We start from the raw sequence: 19,952 nt of genomic DNA, 5'->3' as shown, positions 1-19,952 counted from the left end.
CGGCGACGCCCCGCCCCCGGGGTATGCCGGGCGGGGGCTTCGGGAGCCTCGGCGGACTGCAAAGAGCCCCGAAGCTGCTGCCGTAGCACAAAGGGGTGCCAGGCTGCGGCTTCGGGGCTCTTTGCAGCCCACCGAGGCTCCCGAAGCGGCGGCCCGGCATCCCCGGGGGCGGGGCATCGCTGCGTGTGCGTCATGACGCACACACATGCGGCGACGCCCCGCCCCCGGGGATGCCGGGCCACCGCTTTGGGAGCCTCGTCCGTGCAGCGCTGCTGCTCCCGGGGTGACGGAGGTAGCGGCGGCGCGTGGGAGTGGTGGGAGGGGCCGCCGCTTGTCACCCCACGCGCCGCCGCTCCCTCCATCACCCCGGGAGCAGCAGCACCGCACACACCCGCCTAGGGGCGGCACGAGGGGCTGCCCGCCCCCACCGCCCCCACCCTACGACGCCCCTGCTGATGACATACCTGTAGCTATTTATGGGAAAGGGATGTCTCTCAGTACCCAACATTGCTGTTCTGCTCACGCAACAGACTCCCAGTTGTGCAACAGGACTTCCCCTTCCTCTCCTTCCTCCCTGCCCCGTAGCCCCCCCCAAAAAAATCTACTTTGGAGGGTTGGGAGTCTCTCTGCTGCCTGAGATTTTGGGAGCATGAAGAGGGAAGAGGGGAAGGGGAAATCCCATGGCGTGAACAAAACCCCACTTGCAAAGCACCAACCACACCCTGTGTGCATATTGACAGATCTACTTGGAAGCAACAGCTTGGACTACCAAACAACTAAATGTTGAAGTTAATTCAGTGCAAGAGGATCTAGGTTTGAAATTACATGAACGTCCAGCTGTTTTCCTCCACGCACCATTCCTTCTGGAGATTACCTCTGAGCAGCCTCTCAGTGCAGTCCAGCAATATTTAACTCACTGCTGGACTTCAAACCTCAGGCCTGGAAAGGTGTGTAAGCCTGTGTTTTAATCATCATCATCATCATCATCATCCTGTCCAATTTTACTGGACTTCCCATGGGCTCAAGAACATTTACTGAAGCAGGGATTTGTGTACAAGCTTGAAAGAGAATGATCAAGTCACTTATATTTAATTTTAAAAAACCTTTAACCACATTTATAACAACAAAAAGTGAAGTGAATAGAAGGTGAAGTAAACCAGAAGTGGATTTTGACATTTCAGCCCTGAGAGATGCGTCATTGTGCAATGTTAGAAAGGAATGGGACAATTTAAAAAGAACTTTTGACTTCAGTCCTTTCTTGCCAGTATGTAGATGCAGACCTCTGGCAAGCTTATTGGAGCTTTAAAAAGGAGAAGCTAATATACAATTTATTTATTTTAATGTATTTTTATTAAAGATTTCTTGATTTAGAAAAATATGTGCAATGTCTCTCTCTCGTATTTTTTACATGTATCATTTTTACAAATCAGTTTCATTTGTTGAGACATTAGGAAGAAGAGGGGGAAAGAGGTGGACCGGGGGGGGGGGGAGATGGGGGGGCCGGGTGACGATGTTTCTATTTTACTTAATATATGTAGGGTATGGTGTCTGCTGTTCGCTTGTGTTCCTTTGGTGGTGAGAGAGGTTGGGGTTGCCCAAAATCCAACTATTCTGGACAACAACCATACAAGAAATATGTAAAATAACCAAGCAAGTATTAGAAATCACCCCAGAACTGGCCCTACTAAACATCTTCCAAGACAAGAATGCCCACTTACACCACAAAGAACTCATAACCCACCTACTTTCAGCAACCAGGAACATCATAACCAGACACAGGAGAGACCTGTCAGGAGTAAGCATGGACCAATGGTACCAAATAGTATGGGAAACAGCCTTACTAGAAAAATTAACCAATAAGCTGAAAATGACACAGGGACAAATAGAAGAAGACGCCTTCATCATGTACAATTTGTACATGTACATCATGTATGGATCCCCTTTATCATGTACAATTTATTTTAATTGTATTTTTATTTTACGGAAGGAGCGTTTCGGAAAAGTGAATTCGAATCGTTTTATGTCAATAAACAACTCTCCCAACCACCTACCCACTCCCCACCATCCCACAGCTTGAAAGACCTCAGCTACTCCGTGTACTCCTCCAAACATGTTTACTAAGAATAACATCCACAGATTGCAATATAGAATCATAGTACTGTAGAGCTGGAAGGGACCCTGAGGATTATCTAGTCCAAACCAGCAATGTGCAGCTGTCCCATATGGGGATCAAGCCTGCAATCTTGGCATTATCAGCACCACACTTTAACCAACTCGGCTATGCAGTGGGCATGTCTTGAACAACGTCTTCTGGAAACAAAGAGAAATCCTTGACTGTGGTTTATTCTATAAAGCACAGCCCACAGAATAGGAATGCTGCCTGTTGACAAGTAAGCATCAAAAAGCACATGGGATCTTGGAACCACACAAAGTTAACAGCTTTGAAAACCAGTCTTCTGCAATTTTAAATACAGTATTTTCTTATGTGCCAATTTGCAGTATAACTGAAAGGCCACACGAGGGCACCCTCCTCACACAATGAGTGGGAAAAACAGTGTGCACTGCACTAAATTGGAGAGCTGTGGCTTCAGTCACATTTTACTGATAAAGTGTAAATCTTCACCCTAGAAAATCAGCCTTGCAGTTTGTCACAGAATGGTAAGTTGTATTAGATCTAGATTTTGAAGCGCAGGAACAGGAAGACATGGCAAGCCACTCCTGCACAATAGGAAAGCAGTGAGAAAAATCAGCCTGGCAATTTATAATCTTGGCAACCTAAATTACACGGATAGTAGCACAGCCAGCCTAAGCTCCAAGACTATATCCAGGGTATTGAGACACACAACTGAGCTCCTCTTTCACCCATCTTTCAGACAGGTGAAAGTTATCTTGGATATACAAGTGACAACCATTTCGTGCCAGGGTTCTGTTCCCAGCCCCTGTGTGCGTCAGCAAAGCCCGTATAAGTGTGCCCTGTCCACCGTTTGGTCCCCATTCTGCCTTCTTCCAGGTCCAAATGGACCAATGCATTGGCAATTGCATGTCAATTGGAAACAGCTAAAACGGTCACTGCCTGTAGATAACATCAAACAGAGGTGCCCCCAAACTGAAAGAAGCAACTTGCTGTAAGGCAATGTGGTCAGCCAGCTAAAAGCTATTCCTTACATGACATGAATACTAACAAAACAAAACAAAGACATATACATACATTCAGATCCATATTTACGTAACATCCTGGCCATCAAAGCAACTTATACCAGGGCTTGCAACTACACCTTCATCACAGTGGGTATCTCAAAACAAGCAGGGCCTACTGTCTCAATGACCAAATGGGATCTCATATGTAGTGACTACTGTCAACGCATGTCACCACAGTTGGACAGCTAGTGGAATCCAGGGCCTTCACCTCTGAGGCGCAACAGAATAGGCTGTCATCCTATACACACTCATGCAGCAGCAAGTCCCACTGAACTCAGTAGGACCTCTGAGTAGACATACATAAAATCACACTGCTGAGAGTAGTAGAGTGAACGCCCCTCAGCAGGGGCAAAAACTGGACAAATAGTTGTTCTACAACTGGATAATCTTGCTCCTTGATTAATCCGTAAAAGGAGCAAAGGAACACAAACTCACCTGTTTTCATTAACCAGGAACATGGAGCCAACATTCTCCACCAGGGCTTCACTGATGGGTGAGAGGCAGAATGGAGAAGAGAAGGCATCAGAGTCCGAGTCAAATGTGCTGTCTCTGCTGACATCATCGGCAGACAACTCCAAAGAGCCTTCGTCCTCCTCTCCAGTCTCCAGGTGGCTCTCCAGCCCTTCTTCCACTGACTCCTCCAACCGGTTGTGCTCCTCCAGAGAACTGATTGTCGATAAGATACCTGAGTCACTGTGGGCAGGCTGAGCTGAGCTGTGGCTGCTGTCCGTTGCCAAGCAACCCTGGGACAGCTTCTCCCCTTCTTCTGAAGGGCAGCTGACGTGAGCCACATCCCTAACCAGCTGCGACACGGTCAGAACATCTTCTTCATCCTTTGGGGTCACACCTCGCTTCTGCTCAGAGGGGGAAGCCTGCATAGTGGCGCCAAAACCCTGAGTATGGCGGTTACGCTTGCGGGGGGCCTTGCGGACCGGGGAGCTCTCTGGTGTAATGTAGCGGAGGGCCTCCTCGTCCTGTCTCTGAATTCGGGAATTTGGGACCCAGGCCAAGATAAGCGTGGTTCCAAGCAGCTCATCTTTCTCCATGTACAGGCACAAATAGCCTACAAAAGAACACAGTGCTCCAGAGTTACAACCAAGACCCAACTTCATGAATGGCAGGTATCCTGAAAAGGTGCTGAGCACTCGAGTTTCCTGCTACCACTGGGACTCCTCCCATCACTCACTTGTCTCTTGAGCAGCTCTCTCTTAAGCCCAACTTCTTCTTCCTCCTCTAACCAGACCTAATTGCTTCATCCACTGGAGCAATGTTTGGTTGACTGATCATTGTTCTTGACTGCTTTTTACTTTCCAGCTAGTATCTACAACAGCTTGGTTTGGGATCCAACATGGTATTAGAGGCAAAAACATAGCCAACTCAATCAGCACATCCAAGTCATTTTTACATCTGCTAGGGGGAACACCAGAGCACTCTTCTGGCCAACTGCAACCCAAAGAATAAGGATGCCAGTCCTAGAAAATCAAAACGGGAAGGGCCACCATTCGGTTATGGATTATCTGCCTTGATTACAAAAGGTCTGAGGTTCAATCCCTGATGGGAAAAGCTCCTGCCTGAAACCCTGGAGAGTTGCTGCCATGCAGAGTAGACAATACTGAGCTAGATAGACCACTGACTCTGACTTGGTATTAAGGCAGCTTCCTAAAATCATCACTTACTCCTCCAGAGCTCATGTCAGGCTGGAATCTAGTTGAATTTCAGGATGCTCCTAAAGCAGGGGTGGGGCAAACATTGTTTAATCATACCACCACCACCCCCCTCAAAAAAAAAATCCCTATTAGTTTGGGGTAGGGAATAGAAAAGAATTGGCTCCTATAATACGCTGTTTTCTTCTTGCCCCAGCATGGTTAACAGCAGCTTTTGGGAGGAATGAGAAAAGATGCAATTTTAACTGGGAAAAAGACTCTGGTGGAAAAGGGGGAGCTCCCCTTGTTTTTTAAGCTTTTAACAAATATTGGGAATTCCAGTCTTGCATCCTGTGCAGTTTAGCCCTAAGAGGAGGGTGGTTTTTTTTTGTTTTTTGTTTTTTTAAACAACCTATTAATTCGCCACCACAGACACTCTGATGTTTTACATAAGAAATAATAAAACATTAGGAAGATGAGAATGGAAGAACAAGGAATACCAAGTGGACCCTCCATAGCAACTTTGAAACCGGATTGAGAATAAGAGGTAATAAGTCAAGGGAGAGGTTTTATGGAACAATTAATGCTTACTGAGGGATCCAGGTGGCGCTGTGGGTTAAACCACAGAGTCTAGGGCTTGCCGATCAGAAGGTCGGCGGTTCGAATCCCTGCGATGGGGTGAGCTCCTGTTGTTCGGTCCCAGCTCCTGCCCACCTAGCAGTTCGAAAGCATGTCAAAGTGCAAGTAGATAAATAGGGACCGCTCCGGCGGGAAGGTAAACGGCGTTTCCATGCGGTGCTCTGGTTCGCCAGAAAGCGGCTTTGTCATGCTGGCCACATGACCTGGAAGCTGTCTGCGGACAAACGCCGGCTCCCTTGGCCTATAGAGCGAGATGAGTGCCGCAACCCCAGAGTCGGACACGACTGGACCTAATGGTCAGGGGTACCTTTACCTTTTACTAATGCTTACTGAGAGACTCTTCTGTGCACAAAGTATATCCCATAGAACCTTTCTTAACGTTAAGTGCAGCATCAAAGTTCAAGGTGCTGATATTGCTGTGCAAAGCCTTATACCGCTTGGGACCACGATACGGAAAGTATCATCTCACGCCATGTATACAGAACTGATCACCATGTTCTGCAGGAGTAGCAGGGCCTTCTGCAGGCACCATCTCATCATGAGATTCATTCCATACAATGTAGGTCTTCAGTGTTACGGCACCCACCCCCATTACCTGTCAGACAGATGACAGGTATGATCTTTTTGGCAACTGCTGAAGACTTTCCTCCTCCAACAAACCTTTCAAGTGGGCATTTTTTTATCCCAATTGTACCTGTATTGAACCCAAAACTACATTTAATAGATGTTTCATTATTGACGCTTTTATCGTTAAATTGCTTCAAGATTGTTTATGGGGGGGAGACTTGTAAACTAAATGAGATAAACCAACGGAACAAACCCATGCCTCCAGCCTGCCCTCACCTGGGTGATGCTCCACGATGCCTTGCAGCATCTCAGGTGGGTGGACGCAGACATTGTTCTTGGAGTAGATAATCTCCCCATCCAAGACGGAAGACGAGCCACCGCCACCGCTGCTGCTGCTGCTGGCATTTAAGGTCAGGAGGTCCGATGCTTTCGAAGAGGCACGGCGGAGGAGTCTTCCCAGAGACATTGCCAAGGGAGTGTTTCCATTCTCTGTTGACTCCACTTAAGCTCCTAATTCAGACAGTCAAGCCTGCCCAGGGGAAAAGGACAGAAAGTGTCAGGAAGAGAACAGCAACAGGTAGAATGGACAGAAAGACACATACCGCCTGCCTTCATGCAAAAGGAGGGGAAACCCTGAGTGCCGAAAGACACTGTCTCAGTCACATGAGGTTAGTGGGGGGAAATAATACAATACTTGAGAGAATAAGAAAGTCTTTGTTACCAAAACAAAAAACAAAAATAAAACCCACTCCAACATAGTTTAGGCAACCACTTCAAGAAAAATGAGCTACGGACCACAAAAGTGTATACTGCCCTGCAATTTGGGGTTTCTTTTTTCTCATTCTGAAGTATTCAAAATGAATGATACTAGATTCCAAATTCACAGCTTTGGTCACAGATTTCCAGTGCCACTTTTAACACTAGAGTTCTTGTCTGCAGTTCAACAGAGGTGGCCCAGAAAAAATGAGGGACCCCCCCCCAAAAAAATCCATCCTCTTTCCCTCTCCGTACTACCTTAATATGTAAAAACAGAGGGACTTCCTTCAAGAGCTATGCAATCACATTTTGGAACAGAAGCTGTCTGAAAAGGAGGATGAATTTTAGCTGAGAATGCACCAGGTATTTTCAATAAGCATTTTTGCCATCGTCACTTATTTCCTTTGGATCTCTGCAGTGTGATGTTGGGAACACCTTGCCCAGGAGTGCAATTTGGGAACTGCTGTGGCTATTGTTTCTTTTGTAGCATAGTGACAAGCCTCTGTATACATAGCCTCTGACTCCTCTTGAAAATGGAACTTGTCCAGCAACACGTTCCTGCCATCACCAGCTTCAGATATGAACTGGCTCCAGAGGTCCACCAGAAAAAAACAAGACAAGGGAAAACTGATCCCACTCAAAGCCTCCCCTCCAAGCACAGTTGTTCCTTTGTAGTCAGTACTCTTTGTTCCCAGGGTCAGCCTAACCTGGTCTGGTTTCTATGGTCCCTGTAGCAACACCTGGATATACCAGGTGAGGCATCGCCTGCAATGCCAGATTCAAGTGTTTTCTGGTCTGTGCATGAAAAGACAGGTAGGAAATGAAAGAAAGAGAAATATCAGCAAGCAAGCCTAGATCAAACCTTACGGTGTGCCTGTCCCCCTAAATAATTAACAGGAAAGCAGGCAGAAGAAAATGCATGCATAAGCTAACACATGCAGATATGGGAGAGAGACAGAGATGCACACAGGATAGAAGGAAGGAGGAAACAAAAAAAGGCAGATGCACTAATAGCAACAGACCTAAAAATCACACTATATAAAGGCCAATAAGCTATGTATACTGTACACACAAATAGTTCACTTTCTACCTGTTTTTAAAATTATGACATCCCCCCTTCCTTCTAGAGCATCTCTCCTGGCACTTTCTGCCAACCCCATTACCTAGAGAACACAGGTTTTCCTTTCCTCCACTGCAGCAGCATGTATGTACCATGGGAGGGGAGGCAGGACATACTTCTCCTCTAGTATTAAAGCAGAGGCAGTACATTTTTGCAGTGCTGGGCTGGGAGGACAGCCTCCTCCTTCCCCAGTGGTATGATCTCCACACACAGAGAGAATGTTTTCATCTGCCTGCTGATATGAATGCGTGCTACACGTGTCGTCTCTGTGTGTGCTGTATATGCATGAGTGCAGTTGTGATATGTATGTGTGCTGTGTGCAAACGTGAAATTGAACATACATTGGCCATGCCCACCACTGGCATGAACCTCCAATACGGTCCTCAGGCCAAAACAGGTTAGCCACTCCTGTATTAAAGCCTATTCCATTTGTACCATGCACCTGGCACTACAATGGCTGCAGCACTTCCTTACTAGGGTTCAGTTGAGGAAGCATGTTAAGGAAATACACAGATTTGAGAGTAATTTGCCAGAGGGCAGCTCTTAAGATGCTGGTTTTCAGAAAATGCACCCCATCATCCTAATGGAGGAGTATATTCCTCAAACATTCTGATAAGGTGACCCAGTTATTGGGCTGATTTCACCAAGACATCTTTGAAATTTTACATGCTACTCTCCACTACTGCCAAACACACACTTCCAGGTCAAACCAGGCTCAAAAGCTCGTGATACATGTATATCTCTCGTCTCACTTAAAAACGCAGACAAAACAAAGATGAAACAAAATTTAAAAAAAATTTCCTTCCAGTAGCACCTTAAAGACCAACTAAGTTTGTTACAATACAATACAATACAAGACCTTAATTGGCATAAAAACTAAGTTTGTTATTGGCATGAGCTTTTGTGTGCATGCACACTGCTTAAGATGCTCACACTTCTGCGGAGAGGAGCAAAACTGCTTGCAGCCATGTTGTTCCCCTGTATTGTGCAGCAAGTCTTGTGTACTGTTGAGCTTGTGTGACAATGTCATGATGTAGTAGCATCTTACTGGCAGAGTCAGGGAGCAGCAGATGCATCCACAGGGGGGGGGGAATGCAAGGGCAGCATTTCCTCTGGAAGAAAGAGGTGGAGAGAAAAAAAATCTGGCCTGCTCAGGCACAAACTCACATGTTTCCCCAGCTATTTTCTCCAGGGGCCTGAAGCAGCAGTAGATTGACCCCCTTATGGAATGAAAAGCAACTTCGCGTTATCGCCAGCTTTTGCTGAGCAAAAACAAAGCAGCTGCTGAACATGAAAAGGGGTTGTTGTTTTTTTGCCCACGATGAGGATATAAAAGCAAACAAATATGCCACCTAATCCTACACTGAACTTAATCTCTCTTGCTATACACAAAGAGTGTTGTTCAACAGGCATAAATAAGAACCTCTGAATGACAGTGCTTGGGAAACCCAAGATAGCATATGAGATGAATACCACATTTCAGAGAACGCAGGGCTTATCAGGCCGGGAGGAGAAAAGTGGTTGCACCAAAGCCAAGCCATTAGGGCCACAGATAAGCAGTAGTGCACCTGCTTTACCTGCAGAAGGTCCCAGGTTCAATCTGGTCTCTCTGGTTTGGGCAGGTGAAAGACCCCTATCTGAAACCCTGATGAGCTGTTAGACCAGCCTTCCCAGCCTGGTGCTTCTCAGACATGATGGACTCCATCTCCCATAAGTCCCAAAAAGCATAGCTTAATGGCCATGGGTGATGAGAGTTGCAGACCACCAACATCTGGAGGCTGGGGAAAACTGGTACAGGCAACACGGAGCTAAGTAAACCAATAGTCCGACTCTGTAAAGCAGATTCCTGTGCTCCTATGCATGTATTAGCAGGCACAGCATGGTTGCTCTGCTTCTATGGTTAATATCACTGCATCCCAGCAATGCATCCCAGCAATTCTTTCCACATGGCTCAGGCGTGCATCATGTTTACAAAGCACAGAAGCAACGTACCGTATTTTTCCGTTATAAGACTAAAAAAATTGGTTAAAAATTGGGGGTTTTCTTGTACACAGAACATGGGCACCTGGATGGATTTAAAAAAAATATTTACGCATATGTCCGGGATTTTGGCTTGGGCAGGCTGAGGCGGTCCCCCCTGCTGCCGTCCCCCTCCTTTCTCCTCCGCCTCCGGGCTGCATGCTGGCAACTGGCTTGCCTCCTGAAGCGTCCGCTGGCTCGACCACCGGAGCAAGAGCAGCTGCCGCCACCACCGCCAAAACCTGCCTCATCATCATTTTATTTGTATGCTGCCTTTCCATAGTTAAAAACAATGCTCAAGGCGGCTTACAACATGACAAGATTTACTTAATTACAGAAGTCATAAACAATAAATAAAACACATCAAAAAATGCACAACCGAGTAGAAAACAATTTCCATATAAATCAAAATCTAAAATTAAGAATACAGCATTAATATCACAGCTACCTCTCCTTGCTCTTTCATTTCCCCCCTCTTCCCCTCTCAAATTCCCACCCTGCCCCCAGCCTGCTCACCACCTTCCTCAGCTCAGTTTGCTCGACGGGATGGCCCGGCACAGAGTGGGCGCTGCCTTCCCCCGGCTCTTCCTTGGTATCCTGCTTGGGAGTCTCCTTCCCTTCGCTTCCTTGCAGCAGCAGCTGCCACCAAGGGGGAGCATGCGGTGCCCCAACCGCTGCCTTTGCTTCTGCGCCACAGTGCACTGCATGTGCACCTCATGCTGGAAACTTTGAGGGCGGTTGCCCCCAAAAAGATCAACAACTTGCCACAGCCAATAATCCAGATTTTCACTTCTGTTTTAGGGTTTTGATTTTTAAATTCTGGGTTCAAATAAATAGGGGGCATCTTATACACGGGGGGTGTCTTATACATGGAAAAGTACGGTATTCTCTTTTGGCACGTGCACTGCATGTCAACAATGTAAGCGCACACAGTACTCCTGAACCCTGTGGGAGGAACCCGAGAGTAACATGCAAGCGACCGCACAACTCCAAGTAATGCGCAGAGCAGGCCTACATTGCAGGTTCTGAGGACGGACACTTATTGGGGCATATTCCCAAGCAAACACGGTGCAAGGCCTTGGCGCAGACATGAGATTAGCTCTATGGCATCACGCTCTAAAACAATTCCTGTTTTAAATCACATACTGTAGAAATTTCAGGTTTGGAGAGTCCAGTTCCTCATGTTTGGAAACAGCATGTAATTTGTGCAGCTGGCCCTTCAGTGCTCTCCCCCACCTGTGATGCAATCATGAGTGGTGAAATAAAATCCCAATTGCCTTAAAAAAAACAAAATTGCTCATGCCCTATTAATTTCCTCCCACACTCAGCTGCTGCCGCTGAACACCTGTGCTGCAGCCCACAAGGTACTTCCAGTTAGCTACTGGCTACTTTCATGGGCAATGCCCCTGGAGGCAGGCAGCAACTGGATAACCCCCAGGCCTCCTCATCAGCAAAGAAGTGCCTGAGCCAGCACAAACGGTTGGCTGCTTTCTTCTAAGGCCCATCCCTTTTGAACAAACGGCTGAAGAACAAGATCCTGTTGGCAGGGCTGCTCAGTTGCTCCGGCTGCACGTTTCTTCTTTATCAGAAAGAGGAATGGCTTTTGGGAATGGTTTGGCTGGGAGGATGGATTTCTTATTGAAGACTTGGCACAGTTACAAGAACCCAGTAATGATTGAAAGGCATGCAAGGCAGCATGCTCCCTGCAGCAAAGCACTGAAGATTTACACAACGCCCCAGCCAACTATGGGAAAGTCAGAATGGGGGGGGGGGGGGAGAGAGAGAATGGGAAATATAGATATGCACAGCTCTTTTTAAAATTCCCCCATTACAAAAGTAGCACAGAAACAAAGAACAATAAGAGAAAATATAAAAAGGGCTGTGAAAAAGCACGGGGGCAGATGGGTACAAGCAGAAGATTCAATCACACACAAAGAATTAATATTGCAAACCAATTTATTTTGCAGTTCTCTAATCAAGACAAAGGGGTGTGGCCATACCATTAAAATTACACAATAGAAATTACTGCAGCAGTGCAGAGGTCCCAAGAGCTGCCATGGAATCGAGAGGCATACCTGTACTCAGAAGAGGGAACTGTATTTGATTAAGAGTTTTGCTACAAGCCAAGTCTGTGGGAAAATGGTCCCGTATCAAAACATGGATGCAGCAGGAACTGGGATGCCTAGCTTCATTGCTGGTTGTGAGTGGGGGAGGGGGACTTAACAGGTTACACACAAGAACGTTTGAGTTCTTACTGCAACTGCAACGAAAGCATGGTCGGTACTTCCTCTAACATCACGTGCAAGTAAATGAAGAACCTAAAACTCAAGTATGCAATACACTTCCTTCTTTAGTTAGTTGTTTTCTTTTAAAAAAAACACAAATAAAACCCACACAAATATTTATATCCTGCATTTCCAGCAAATGGCTTTCCAGGCACCCAAGGGCTACAATTTAAAACACCATGAAATCCAGGTAGCTTATAAACAGCAAATGCACAAAATTCACAAAAGACTAAACAAAAGAAGCAGCAGTGGAAAGCAACCAGTGAAATCATAGCAAAAAAGGAAAAAGTATCACTGCCCATAACAATGAGATAAAACAGTTTTTAACCTGTTGCCAATAAGTAAGGCACCAAAGAAGAGCTCATTTGGGAAGATATTCCATAGATATAGCACCACCACAAAAAGCCCTGTTCCTCAATAGATAGCTGCCTGACTTTCAAAGATGGGAACACCCAGAGGGACACGGGTGGTGCTGTGGTCTAAACCACAGAGCCTAGGGCTTGCCGATCAGAAGTTCGACGGTTCGAATCCCCGCGACGGGGTGAGCTCCCATTGCTCGGTCCCAGCTCCTGCCAACCTAGCAGTTCAAAAGCACATCAAAGTGCAAGTAGATAAATAGGTACCACTCCGGTGGAAAGGTAAACGGCGTTTCCATGCGCTGCTCTGGTTCGCCAGAAGCAGCTTAGTCATGCTGGCCACATGACCCGGAAGCCGTATGCCGGCTCCCATAGCCAGTAAATCGAGTCGTCCGCAACTGGACTTAACGATCAGGGGTCTTTTTTTAAAAAGGAATTTTTTTTTTTATTTAAAAAAAGATGGGAACACCCAGAAAAGGGCCCAATATGAAGACCTCAGCTAACAGGTAGGTTCATACAGAAGAAGATGGTCCTCTAGATATCCTGGCACCAATGTGCTTAGAACTTTAAAGGTCAAAAACAGCACTTTGAATGACATCCCATATACACTAGAAGCTAGTGTAGATGTTTAAGCACCAGTAATATTATGGCTGGATCATTCAAGTTCCCAAAGACTTTTTCCTCCTCCAAAAAATCAGCTTCACATATAAGGAATTACAGTAACCCAACTATTTGATTCTAACCATATCTACTCAGAAATAAGTGCTACTGAATTCAATGGGGCTTATTCCCATGTAAATCAGTTTAGGACTGCAGCTAAACACATTACTAAAGCAAGGGGCAACCATGGCAATTTCATCTCTTTCAAGCAGTCACTGTTTCTGAATTCACAAAGTACTTTGCTATATTTGCAAGGCAAACAAAAAAAAGGGAGGGAAGGAGAGAAAACATGACAATGGAAAGCATTAGTGCCAAGAAGGAGACTATATTTCTTTGGGGGGGGGGGAGTCTTTCTTCCCAGGAACTGTTAAAACAATGGGCACTCCCATCTGGTACGGTATCTGGAGGATCCTAATCCCTGCACGCCTTCAGTCCCTGCCCTCAGCTAATCAAGTTTCTGACGGGGCAAATCCAAATATTGACTATTGCTATTTGCAAAGTGTAACTGTATTGTTGCAAGGGAAGAAAGAGCTGCAGAATTTCAAATAGTATTTACGCAGCACTTTATGGGAGCTCAACAATGCACTTGACATACATTAACTTGCGGTAACCCTTGCAACGACCCTGCAAGGTAGGGCAGCACTGCTATTCCCATACTGCAGATGGGGAGATGGGTGTCCTAGTGAGTTTGTGACTGGGGTGAAATTAGAACCAGAGACTGAATTGTAGCTCAGTCTCTACACTGGCTTTAATACAATGGCTTCAGTACAGTGGTCCAGATCCACCACCACCCCCTTAATACTGTGCACCACACAACTTAGGGGAGGTTTTCTGGAAACAGCAGCATGAGTAAGCGCTACTCACCTCTCTTGCCCAAGAGAGTGCCAAAGCCATGCAAAGAACTGTGCTTCCACTGGCATCGATCACAGCAGCTACAACTCATTGTACAGTGTCATCTGTAAAATGGGATCAGAAGTTACCTACTTCACAAGGGTGATTGCAAGACTGAACATAGATTATAATGTACTTTGTGAAGTAAAGGATGAAAGAAACCATTCATATATATATTATCTCTGGTGCACAATAATTGGTGGTTATTCACTCCAGAGGAAGTTTAAACATGGACAATCCCTCTCAATATAATCTACAGACCCCTTAAGAGCAGGGGTGTCCAAACTTTTTTCAAAGAGGGCCAGATTTGATGAAGTGAACATGCGTGAGGGCCGACCACAGTTGTTTAGGATTGAACTTGTCGAGCTTTTTTTAGGATTTGACCCCAATAAATAAACTGCCACAGGGGCCGGCTTAGGCCCCCCAAACGGACTTTGGACATGCCTGTCTTAGAGCATCTCTAAGAGAGAGTTCTCTTTTAACCATTGGGCGGAAGATCAAGTTACCAACCAACCAAATAAATAAATAAATAAGCAAGCAAGCAAGCAGATATCCAAGAGTCTTTTTGAGGCATACCAGACAAGCCTCTTGAGAAGAATATTCCCCCAAGGGATTTCTGCTTATTAGGAGCACACCCCGAGGAGCTGAGCACAATAGCTTCTCAATCACCCATTTACAAAACATAACATATTCTAGACCAGCTACAGCGCTGACACTGCAGTGAATGTGCACCTCACAGCCCAGAATCATGTACAAAGAAATGACTCAAAGAAATGAGTAAGTCATTTAAAAGAATGAGCTCACTGGAAGCTGATTAAATCATGTTTTAAGGAAGGAACGTTATCAACTTTTGCTCTGCTAAGTAAACTTCCTTGTTAGGTCAGGCCTGAACTCTTACGCAAGATCGGCACAGCACTTCTCCCCAGCTCAGCTCTCATTATCTGGTCCAAGCAGCGCCATCAGTTTATGCACCACTTGACAAACCTTCCACATCGCTTCAGCACCGTGGTTTTCAAGCTGTGTTCTATGAAATCCTGGAGCTTCCTGGACACTTATCATAGCTTTTTTTTATAGAACATTAAGATTCTTTACAAAGTTGGCTTATGCATCATTACCAATCTTGCCCTGAAATGTGCAGCGGTAAAGAAGGTTGGGGTGCTTTCTACTTCACTCAGGATGATGGAAAGGCCCAAGATGTCTGACCAGTTACCACCAACTGAATGTGTTCTGGGATGAAACATCCTTCCCAATACACAGGGGTTCTGGGCAGATACCCAAAGGCACATAGATTTGGAAAAGGTTTTATGAAAGTACAAAGTTTAAAAACGCTGCTGTAAAATGTCCACAGCAACAAAACTCACATACTTTTATTTTCAAAGCTACCCAGGGCTATAAACCAGTGTTCCATTTTTCTGTAAGGTGCTATTACACAATTAGGTGTCATGCAACTATTAAACAGCCACCAATATTACAACCACAGTACTGGTGACAGTCTTTCTTGTCACCACATCCTCAGCTTGAAAACAACTTTGAATGCCTGGTTTGCTAACTTTAATGGAACACAGCACCCCACCTCATCCAGACTATCTCTGCTCTTTGCCTCCTGTTGAGTCTGGCTATCTATTGCTTCCAGTTCACCAGTTCAACCACTGCTGGATTCTTGACTCCTGCTCCTGTGAGCTCTCTGTGTTGTTTCCTAACTGCTTGCTTGCTTCTGCCTGGTGGCTCAAACCTCCGAAAACCACTGTAATCTTGGCAGAAAGTATGAGGAAGCTTCCTCCCACCTAGAACATTCACTGGACAAGCTGTCCTAGAATAGTGTGCTTGTGTGTGTGCAGCAATCTCTGTCCAACTCCTGTCCTGTACCTCAGCTGGTCTTGGCCTTTCCCCTTAACTTCATTACCAACTCTTAAAACCACCAACCCCTTCCTCTACTTAAAAGTGAACTGGGGCTTGCTTAAGTATACAGTACCAGTTCTTGGTCTTCCGAGTCAAAAGCCTTTGCTCATCTCCTACTCACCAAACCACCATCTCATTTGATCTCCTGATTACTGGCCTGTGTGCAAAGCGAGACGAACTCCTATAACGTGTACCTCAAAGACTAATCTGTGCTAAAGCCTCAGCCCAGCCCTGGTATTTACAGGTGCATTCCTAGGGGCCCAACTCCTCTGCTCAACACAAGCAGGTTCTCTGATGTTCCAAATCTACATGCCACATGCTACAGCCCTGTCATCATCAACAACAATGTTGCAGCTGTGGTTCCACCTCAACTGAAATCCTCTTGCAACTTTGCATTGCTCCTTACTGAAAATTCTTTTTTTAACCATAACCTAAACTAAAAGGACTGTGCTGCCAGCCTTTTTCCTTTAGCAAGCATGGTTTTATATCTACCCAATTTTACTCTGTACTTTTGGCGCAGGCTAGTCATGCTTGTTTTTAAAACCTTCCTTCCTGACACATCACCCCTTCAAACAACTTCCCTAGTGGGATTTTTTGTGCATGTCTTAGTAACAGGAAGAGCAACTCTGTCTTTTAACACTTTCCCCACCATCAACTGTACTTTAAGACTTGTTTTAAATAATAGCTTACTTAGAAGTTATTATTTTAAGTATATGGATCACGGCAGAACCATTCCGATTCCTAGTGCCAAGTCTATACTTACTGTAGAATGTCATGTACTGTAGGAATAGGAGAGAATGGCTCCCAGTGGATTTGTTCCCCTTTCCAAAGGGAACTGCCTTCCAAGAGAATGCATGCATGACCAAAAGACTATTTGCTTGTTAGACATACGTTGCTGTAACTTTTTATTTTGTGAACCTGAGAACCCCGGGTATAGGCAATATATAAATTAAATAAATTAAATAATAAATAATAAAATAAACTTCATCGGTACTATCCTGAATGCATTGAAACACCTCAGTTACTGTGTTATTTAAACACAGAAGTTTGGAGAAGGAAGAAATAACTACACGTTGGGACATGACTACACAAACATTGAATTATACTAGGTAGAAAGGAGAGACTATGTCTCTTATTATGCTTGTGGCCTTTTATGCTCTGAGCCTGGGGACCCAACTGTACATTGGTATTGACCCCATATGTTATGAGATCCATACTTTATGGCATCCCGGGCTAATATGAATTATTCATTGTATTCAGGTTGTGGGGAGTGAAGGAAAGACACAACCTCTTCCACTGCTGGCAGAAGCTCTGTAAATTAAAAAGTGAGCAGAATGATCTGCTCATCAATAGCCTGATCCTGTGCAGTTAAGCATGCCCAGTTCTACACAGGATTAATAGGCTACTATTTCACATAAGGGCTCTCCCTGCCCCGCCCCCCAATCATGACATTTCCATATCGACACAACTGCCAAGGCAAGCTTTTAAAATAAGCATAACACAAAACATGAAGATCACCTAGCAGGATCTTAACATCAGGCATGCTACATATGTCTCCTTAGAAACTGATTGCTGCTACATCCTGCCAAATAACTGGGGAGTAAAGGTTCCAATTTCACCACTGTGTTCCAGGAAGGTGGGGATGGGGGGGGGGAGAGAGAGATCGTGTCTAACTCACAGCTTTTCTGCACCAGAATACCATGCATTGTGTGTCATTCCCGACCCTTTCCCTGCCAAGATGAATTATTTCTAAGTGTTAATCAGTGAAAGAAGAATGCCATATACAAATGCAACTGAGGAACTTGTCATACCAGCCCAGGGTAATCTAGTGTGACTGAAGAGGTACATTAAAAAACAAACAAAAAACATTCTTTCCTCTGCCAGTCATATAACAGAAGGATATGCTTAATGTCCTGCAAAAAAGGACAGATGAACCATAGTACATATAAATAGATGTACCTAAGGAGAGTTACCCCAAAGGAAAGCATGTTTCCCATGTACTTGTATTCATAAGCCTTCTACAGTGACATACACTCATCTCCTTCCTCTTCAGACTACATTTCCCTTGTGTAGAGCACTATGGTGTGCAGCTTTCAAATACCCAATGGCCAATCCCTTCAGTTCACAATCCCTGCCTCGCTAGTATAACAACTGGCTTCTCTGCACATATAACCTCAGGGTCAACCCCTAGTGTCTATACAGCCACTTACAGTGCAAGATTCCCACCATAATTATCCCATAGATACCAGTGTCAAAACACATGCGCCCTGAGCAGGTAACCTACAAGAGGATGGAGACCACCCCCTAAGGGCCAACCCCCGAGAGATGAAGCTCCTTCCCAGAATCAACCCATCGCGACCTCGCCTCCTCCAGCACCGCAATACATTTCATTCATGCCGCTCACCCACCGCAGGGCCTGAATGAAGACCCCCCACCCCAAAATCGAACCGGCTCCCCACCTCCCACGATCTATTATTTTCCAGGGAATACACACCTCGAGCAAAGACCGCGAGAGCAGCCTCGCCCACGCCCCCCAATGCCCAGCAGGGCAAATTCTCACCCAGAGGCCACCGCCGCTGCCGCCTCCTAAATCCTCGCCGCGCGAGAGGAGGGTCTGCGGGAAGGTGGGCGCGGCCACCCTTAGGCACTCCCACCCAACCGCCTAGCCCTGCCCACAGATCCTTCCTTCCCGGATCCGCTCCGGGCTTAAGAGGATGGAAAGAGCAAATACTTAGGCCGACAGAAGGGCATCGCGTGGAGACGGGGGACTTTTGTCATAGGTCCGGTTTCCAGGGATGTGCTGCGTTCGCATCCTGGAAAAGCTTTGCGGCACAATATACGCAACCTTTCCCCACTCCCGTTCCTCGCCTCTGCATCTTTGCTGCAAGAGCCAGGAGCTTCAGTGTAAAGAGCAGAGGTGCCAGGCGTGCAGAGCCAAAGTGGCTTTCTCGTACTGGGCCATTTATTATTATTTTTAATTGAATAACATACTCTGTAGACACACTACGCTGTCATTTGAAAAACCTAAGAATAACTAACAGCACTGAGCTGCAAAAACAAGGATGCATGAGAAAATAAGTGCCTTCGGCAACTCAAAATTGTAAAAGGCTTTATAGAAAATGACAAATTGGATTTTTTTGTATTCTATTTCTTCCATATTCAAAGTTATGTTCGAGAAACACACACACATTAAAAGTTCCACCTTAAATTACACAGCAGTTGAGCATTTTAAAATAAAAACAAACCTACTGCATGAACTTAAATATATTCAGGATGATTGGCCAGGGTTTCATGCTTCTATTTCTGCAGTCTGCTCAGAACAATAGTGATAACACATGGTGAACTGTTAGTTAAAGGTTGCACTAAAATTTTAATCTATACACGTCTCTTTGGACTACAGCATGGCTGTATCTCCTAGACGAGATTATGCTTTTGAATACTATGCAACTAGATTTCATGTCCCCTATTTCGAGTATATCTTTATTGGAAAACTTGTATTTCTGTTCCATACTCATGCTGTGACTGAGTTATTCCAGAATTCTTCTTTTTTAAACCCAAGTATATATCTAGAAATACGCATGTGCAACATTTATACCTGAGAAATTGAGTTTGTAGAAAATTGAGTTAGTACCCTCTGACCACCACTTTGTATGTTAATAATGCTCAGCAATTCCAAACCTGTTAATATAAACATTTTTGTTTGAGCATCAGAAGTGAAAGGAAACTCAATTCCATGATATGCTGTTGAGTTGCAGCAAACCAGAGGGACTATACATAACTAAATCCAGTAGCTAGCAAGAGATGATTCTTTAATATTTGGACAATGTAGAAATACTATGTGTGTTTAATGTGTGCTTCTGTGCTGAAACACAATATGCCACAGAGCAGCATGCATCAGCAACTACTCTGCATTCTTTTC

The 19,952-nt window shown here is 45.3% G+C and overlaps 1 protein-coding gene across 5 annotated transcripts in view; it reads right to left on the bottom strand.

Annotated features, from left to right (window-relative positions):
* The window catches only part of TBC1D16 (TBC1 domain family member 16), a 56,411-nt gene extending 37,766 nt beyond the window's left edge, over nucleotides 1-18,645 (bottom strand). For 3 of the 5 annotated variants that reach the window (XR_004425905.1, XM_033139012.1, XM_033139014.1), the window contains exons 1-4: nucleotides 18,528-18,637; nucleotides 14,108-14,199; nucleotides 6,324-6,576; nucleotides 3,634-4,261 (exon numbers count right to left, since the gene is read on the bottom strand). Coding sequence is in view for 4 of the 5 variants with exons in the window: in XM_033139012.1 (XP_032994903.1) it covers nucleotides 3,634-4,261; nucleotides 6,324-6,513 (818 nt within the window). In the remaining variant the exon portion in view is untranslated. Of the gene's footprint in view, nucleotides 1-2,623; nucleotides 2,726-3,633; nucleotides 4,262-6,323; nucleotides 6,577-14,107; nucleotides 14,200-18,527 lie in introns of those variants that run through there. The other 2 variants (XM_033139013.1, XM_033139015.1) reach the window with 2 other exon arrangements.
* Nucleotides 18,646-19,952: the final 1,307 nt, after the last annotated feature.

This window comes from Lacerta agilis, chromosome 2 (assembly GCF_009819535.1).
Source record: "Lacerta agilis isolate rLacAgi1 chromosome 2, rLacAgi1.pri, whole genome shotgun sequence".
In the NCBI taxonomy this organism is placed as follows: domain Eukaryota; kingdom Metazoa; phylum Chordata; class Lepidosauria; order Squamata; family Lacertidae; genus Lacerta; species Lacerta agilis.
This window is presented reverse-complemented; position numbering and strand designations above follow the sequence as displayed.